The 6,000-nt window shown below is 45.4% G+C and overlaps 1 protein-coding gene across 2 annotated transcripts in view; it reads left to right on the top strand.

The window, feature by feature from the left end:
* The window catches only part of LOC118218427 (serine/threonine/tyrosine-interacting-like protein 1), a 3,685-nt gene extending 200 nt beyond the window's left edge, over positions 1-3,485 (top strand). Inside the window, exons 2-5 of one of the 2 annotated variants that reach the window (XM_035401067.1) lie at positions 500-612; positions 1,006-1,183; positions 1,554-1,690; positions 2,030-3,485. In XM_035401067.1, the coding sequence (XP_035256958.1) occupies positions 500-612; positions 1,006-1,183; positions 1,554-1,690; positions 2,030-2,679 (1,078 nt within the window). In that variant the 3' untranslated portion in view covers positions 2,680-3,485. Of the gene's footprint in view, positions 1-469; positions 613-1,005; positions 1,184-1,553; positions 1,691-2,029 lie in introns of both variants that reach the window. The other variant, XM_035401066.1, reaches the window with a different exon arrangement.
* Positions 3,486-6,000: the final 2,515 nt, after the last annotated feature.

Raw genomic sequence — 6,000 nt, 5'->3', positions numbered from 1 at the left:
TAGTACGTTAAGCCTTGCCACCCCTCGAGTCTTCCTGTCAAATCTGTGCCACCTCGTAGCCCGTGCTTATCATTGCAGGTTGAATGTTTTGCACAGGATGATGTACGATACTGTGCCAGTGAACGATAGTTCCTTTGTATAGTGAGAACAGCTGCACCAATTGGCAGTGCAGTATACCAGTTAGAGAACGGGGCTTGACCCTTGTAATGAGTTTGATTCTCAGGTGGGACACTGCCATTGTACTCTTGAACATGGTACATGAATTGATTCAGTGAATCTCCAGCTATATAAGTTGATTGTATGTAAAGAAATAAGCTGTGTATCTCGCTCTGTATAAGAGTATATACCAAATGCCCACATATAACGTTATGTATTACAGTGCATCCCTCTGTAAAGACAGCACAGTGACTGCATATGATGTCATGGAGCCGTGTAAGTGAGGTCTTACATAGATGTGTCTTTCCTTCAGAGTAGGTCACTGTCCGGTTGTACCCTCCAGGGTGCCCCATAACTCCTGGCAGCCTATGAACAGCGCCCCCTACAGGGAAACCAATGGCACTGGGAACAACTTGCATTGTCCAGCCCTGCTCCCTGCTCCCTTGCTCACTCAGGGTAGGCTGCCTCACCCTATCTGACCCACAACGTTTCAGTCCTTTTTCATTATCTTAAAAATAACATGAGAATAGGGTGAAAGACACTACTTTAAAATGATTTCTCAGCTAAATAATCACAAGACAGCAGCAAATTTCTTCTTTGGGCTTCATAGAAAAGAAAACTGCGCTCATAATCAGTTTCTTTAACAGTTTTTACTTTACTTGTATTTTTGGAATTTGGAAGAGTTTGGAGTTTGGAAGATTCCTTGAATGTGAAGTTGCATTGTGGTTTTGTCTGTGTACGCACACACGTACGCTTGTGTGTGTGTGAGCGTGTTTTCTGTGTTGTATGTGATTGTGTGTTGTGTGTGTATGTGTGTGTGTGTGTGTGCGTGTGCATGCATGTGTGTAGATGTGTATAAGCCAGGTCTGGATGAGGTGCTGATCCCTTTAATGCCAGAGAAGAAAGAAGTGGAGCGGGGCTATGTGACTCCACAGCAGGTCTACAACCTTTTGAATGCCGAGGCGGGGGAGCCTGCTCTGTTTGACCCAAACTACATCCTCATCTTGGACTGCCGTAGCGCAGAGAGGTGACATCATGTCACACTGCTTGCTCACTTCCTGTCAATGCTCAGCAACGCTACCTGAACTGTAAATGCACTGCTACAATGTTTCTGCACTCCATTTCTCTATAGTATGGGTATATCTATGTGTGTGCTTCTGTTACCTGTACTGTTTACCCTGAAGTGTGTGTGTGTGTGTGTGAGAGAGAGATAGATAGATAGAGAGAGAGCGAGAGAGAGAGAGAGAGAGAGAGAGAGAGAGAGAGAGAGAGAGAGAGAGAGAGAGAGGATTGATTGTTCTACAAGTATCCTGACAGTACTGAGAGTGAGAGTGTGTACGTGTGTAGGTGGATCACTCTCTGAAGGCTGTGTGTGTTTATGTGTGTGTGTGTGTCAGGTACAAGGAGAGCCACCTGGTGACAGCCAGGGCGAGTGTGACAGTGATGCATCCCGAGCTGGGCTGTTTGATCAGCTGTGTGAAGCTGCAGGAGTTCTCTATCATCTTACTGTATGCAGAGGAGGGACAGAGTCCAGGTATCACATCAAGAGAAACAATGCCTCACATTAGGAAACACTGTCTCACACTGAGGAAACACTGGCTCACACTGAGGAAACACTGTCTCACACTGAGGAAACACTGTCTCACACAGAGAAACATTGTCTAACACTGAGAAACACTGTCTCACCTTTAGAAACACTGCCTCACACTGAGATACACTGAGAAAGAGAGAAAGAGAGTGATAAAGAGACTGCAGATTTATGTTAATCTAATTATGTTCATTTATGTTAAGTATTTCTATTTTCTATTTCTATTTTCATGGCTTGTATTTGTGTGTGTGTGTGCTTGTGTGTGCGTGTGTGTGTGTGTGACAGTGGGCAGTGAGGGAGCCAGGGCAGACTCTCCCACACTGCAGCGCTGCTTCTTCCAGCTGAGCGCTATGGGGATGGACCCCGTCATCCTGCTGGGGGGGTACAGCGCCTTCCACCCGCTCTACCCCTTCCTGTGCACCCCCAACATGGTCCTGCTGGAGCCCGAACGCCGCGCCCTCTCCATCTACCCCTCGGAGATCCTGGAGGGGGCGCTCTACCAGGGCTCCGCCTCCCAGGCCCAGGACTTCCGAATCCTCAAGAACCTGTGCATCACGCACGTGGTCAACGCCACGGCCGAGTGCCCGGACAGCTTTCCCAGCATGCTGCGGTACCTGCGGCTGCGCCTGAGCGACGACGCGCAGCAGGACCTGAGCGAGGCGCTGCCCCTGGCGGCGCGCTTCATCGCGGCGGCGCTGGAGGGCGGCGCAGGCCGGGTGCTGGTGCACTGCAGCCTGGGGAGGGGCCGCAGCTCCGTGCTCACGCTGGGCTTCCTCATGGAGCACCGCCGCTGGTCGCTGCTGCACGCCTTCCGCTGGCTGAAGGAGCGACGCCCCTGCGTGGCGCCCAACGCCAGCTTCCTGCGCCAGCTCTGCGCCTACGAGGAGCGCCTCTTCGGCAGCCGGCTCACCGCCCCGGAGGACCTCCGTCTCTGAGGCCAGCGGGCAAGCTAGCGCGGGGAGAGACAGCGACTAGGGCGGGGCCGGGGGTCAGTCACGCTCCAGCTCAGCCAATTCAGGAAATTAACTGCAATTCCGAACGGGAAAAATGCAAAATTCCGCAGTAAGCAGAAGTGCACTTGACTCAGTCGACCGAGGGGTCGGCTGACTGCAGATGCCCCAGCCCCCACAGAATGAAGGGTAAAGTGTTGCACACATCGCTGAAAAGGGACTGCAAGAATATGGTTATACATGATGTCACATGTTAGGTGCAAGGGCCGATGTGAAAATATGATATGTATGTCCCAGTAAAAGGGTCGTCACTGTAATTTCTGCTATGGGGATTTTCTCAGCAAATTAGTTGAATTTAAGTAAGTTCATTTCCTGAATTGAGTGAACTGAAATGCAGCTGACTCCAGCTTTTTTAGCTAAACATGTCACTAGTGAAGATGAAGCACTCCTAAAAATAATGGAGTGGACAGACAAAAGCCCGGATTAATATTTCAAATATTAAAATTTAATTTCAAAATACTTTACCCCTGCAGAGCTCTCTCTCTTTAGATTTCTGGTCACCCTTCTCATGGCTTTACCTACTTGAAATTTTGGCGACCGTTTTCTCTCATGAAAGAACTGTATATGTATGTATATTTCCAATATAAAATATCAGGTTTTCAGAATATCAGAGACTCTTCTTCTGTTACAGTTTCCAAATGACAACTTAAGACCTACTTTTTTAAAGAACAGTTTTTGTTGAGTTTTTTTATAACTTGTTTTGTTTTATTGATTTGTGCTTCCAAAGGATCACTCTCACAACGATCAAAATCATCCCTCACTGTTCTTACATACAGTCTTAATAAAGTGCATCATTACATAACTCTGTGCTTGTTCATGTTCCAAATAAGTTTGGCTGTCAATCTGTAGTGCTGTTGAACCTGAAGCCATATTTCCCATAATGCAATATAATATTCCAAACACCGCATCAAATGTGAAAAAGCTGGGGCCTTTTGCTTACATTTCGAAGAGAAACACAAGAACGCAGATGAAAATGAAGACAGACGCTCAGTCACATCATTAAATTGTTTCCTGAAGCATTTCAAATCCCAGCTTTAAACCCACCACAGACATGCACAAACCTGTGAGCTACAAGAGTTCTCTGCCTGTCAGTGATGTTTCTGAAATCCTTCAGTGATGAAGCCTAAAATCTTGAAAAATCTTTGATTTTTAGCTGCTAGATCTTATTAGGCCAGGTACAGTGCCAGTGGGCTGTAAAGAATCTTTAAGTTTGTAATCTTTATGAACCTGAAATGCCCTATAAATGTTTTCTCCATTTGTTCTTGCTGCTGGAGAAGTGCGAATGTGTTCCCTCAGACTGGGCACTGTGGACAAAGTATCTCTTTGTCTCCCCATTCCCACTGTCTCTGATGACATTATTGTCAATCCAGGAAGAATGGCTCTACCTGTCACGTTCTTGGATTTATATTTGTGTCACTCAAATACTTTGAAACAAGACAACAGGGTGAAAACAGGGACCCCCGATGGTCATCAGTTGTGTTGAAGGCAAAAATTATAGTGCACTCCACCTAGCTGTTACACATGGTATGTTTCTGACTCCAAGCCCTTCAAGTTTGATGTTAGAATAGTTACTTCATAAAGAGATGAAAAATAATATTTTCATAGTGCTAAACCACACATTTGACTGGCACTGTTGGTTTGGGCTTTCGCTAAGACCCGTGACATAATTTAATTTTCTTGTGCATATTATGATGCACACTGCAGAGAAAGCAATGCAGCTTACTCAGTACTTTTGGACACCCAGGCTTTATAAATTCAATGTGACAGAATGAAATGTGATTTCACAGAATGGCTGAACAGATTATCAGCAATCAGGAGAGCTCTGAAGCACAGGCCCCATATCCTATCAGGCTAGCCCAGCTGCCTGCTGTGCTATTTCCGTTCACTGACCCTTTAAACTCAAAATTACCTGTGCCCAGTTGGCAGCCTTTGATGAAAATGAGGTCATCCTGTCTGAGTTATTTTGCACATTGTGTAGCTTACAGTACATCCAATCTTTAATTGATGTCCAATTCATCTGACAGTTTATTTACTCTCTTTGTCTAATAAAATGTCTGCCAATCACACGGTGAGACCCACAATGCACTGGGATGCACATTTGTGACACATGCCGTTCCCTTTGTGCCCACTGACCCAATGAACACCGCTCAGCAGCACCCCACTGAGGATGTTTGTTCCAAGTTCCTTGTCACATCATCACAGCTCATACTGATTGACACTGACAGCTCTGGGTATGGTTTGATAATGATGCCTGTAATAAACTCTATTTGTGTTTTAGAAAATATTCTGAAATATCTTCAAGCAGTTATGAGATCTTCTGGAACTCTACTGCTGAATTCCATCTCTGGTGATCCTGCACGTCAATCATAGGTGAGGGAGAAAAAAAAAACCTCACACTGGTTTGGACATCTATATGCAAACTCACTAGCACAGACTTACTGTATTTGCACACACTCACAGATGACTGCAGTGAGAAATGTGTCAAATCACAGATGAGCCACACCTAGCCCTGTGCGCTGTCTCTTGATCAACTAATGTTATTGAAAGCAGGTGTTTAAAAGTTCTTTCAGACTGTTTTCCTTAAACCTACCTCAATTAGATACAGGTTAGGCTCTTTAATTTAATTTCAGTGACCAGATGTCAACACTTTTTGTATAGTTTGGACCTCACCGATTTTGATCCAGTCTGTTATTTAAATGATTTTTTATTAAAATGACTGAGTCTGAATCCCCCTGCATCACACAACAAAAATATGTATTTTTATTATAAGAAGACCCCAGAGAGAGAGAGAAGCACATCACAAGACCTGCAAAACAAAGGGAGAGAATGGGTGGGAGAGCTGTGGCGTCTGCCGGTGTCCATTCCGCCCTTGATTGTTTAACTGAAGCAATTACCTGTACAGGAAGTCAGCTGGTTGCCACAGCTGTAATTCAGCTGGTAATTAAAAAGCAGCAGCAAAGGTCTCTGAGAATAGGATGGGTCCTCCCCTCTGGAGAGACACCATTTTTACCCCTGTCACTCATTCTCTTCCCATCATACTCTTTCAAATTACAGGAGAAGATATGATGTTTATAATGTATATTTGGCACACCCTACAAAGGGAAACGTATCCATCCTGTCGAAGAGACATGTAATGCAATATAACCACAGGCATGACCGATCTGAGCATGCTCAGTGCACCACACAGGCAGTGCCATACAGCCACTACAGATGATTCAAAAATGCTGCTGCCTGACTCATCTTCAA

Source organism: Anguilla anguilla, chromosome 18, assembly GCF_013347855.1.
Source record: "Anguilla anguilla isolate fAngAng1 chromosome 18, fAngAng1.pri, whole genome shotgun sequence".
Lineage (NCBI taxonomy): Eukaryota > Metazoa > Chordata > Actinopteri > Anguilliformes > Anguillidae > Anguilla > Anguilla anguilla.
The sequence above is the reverse complement of the archived record's forward strand: the minus strand, read 5'-3'. Positions and strand labels throughout refer to the sequence as shown.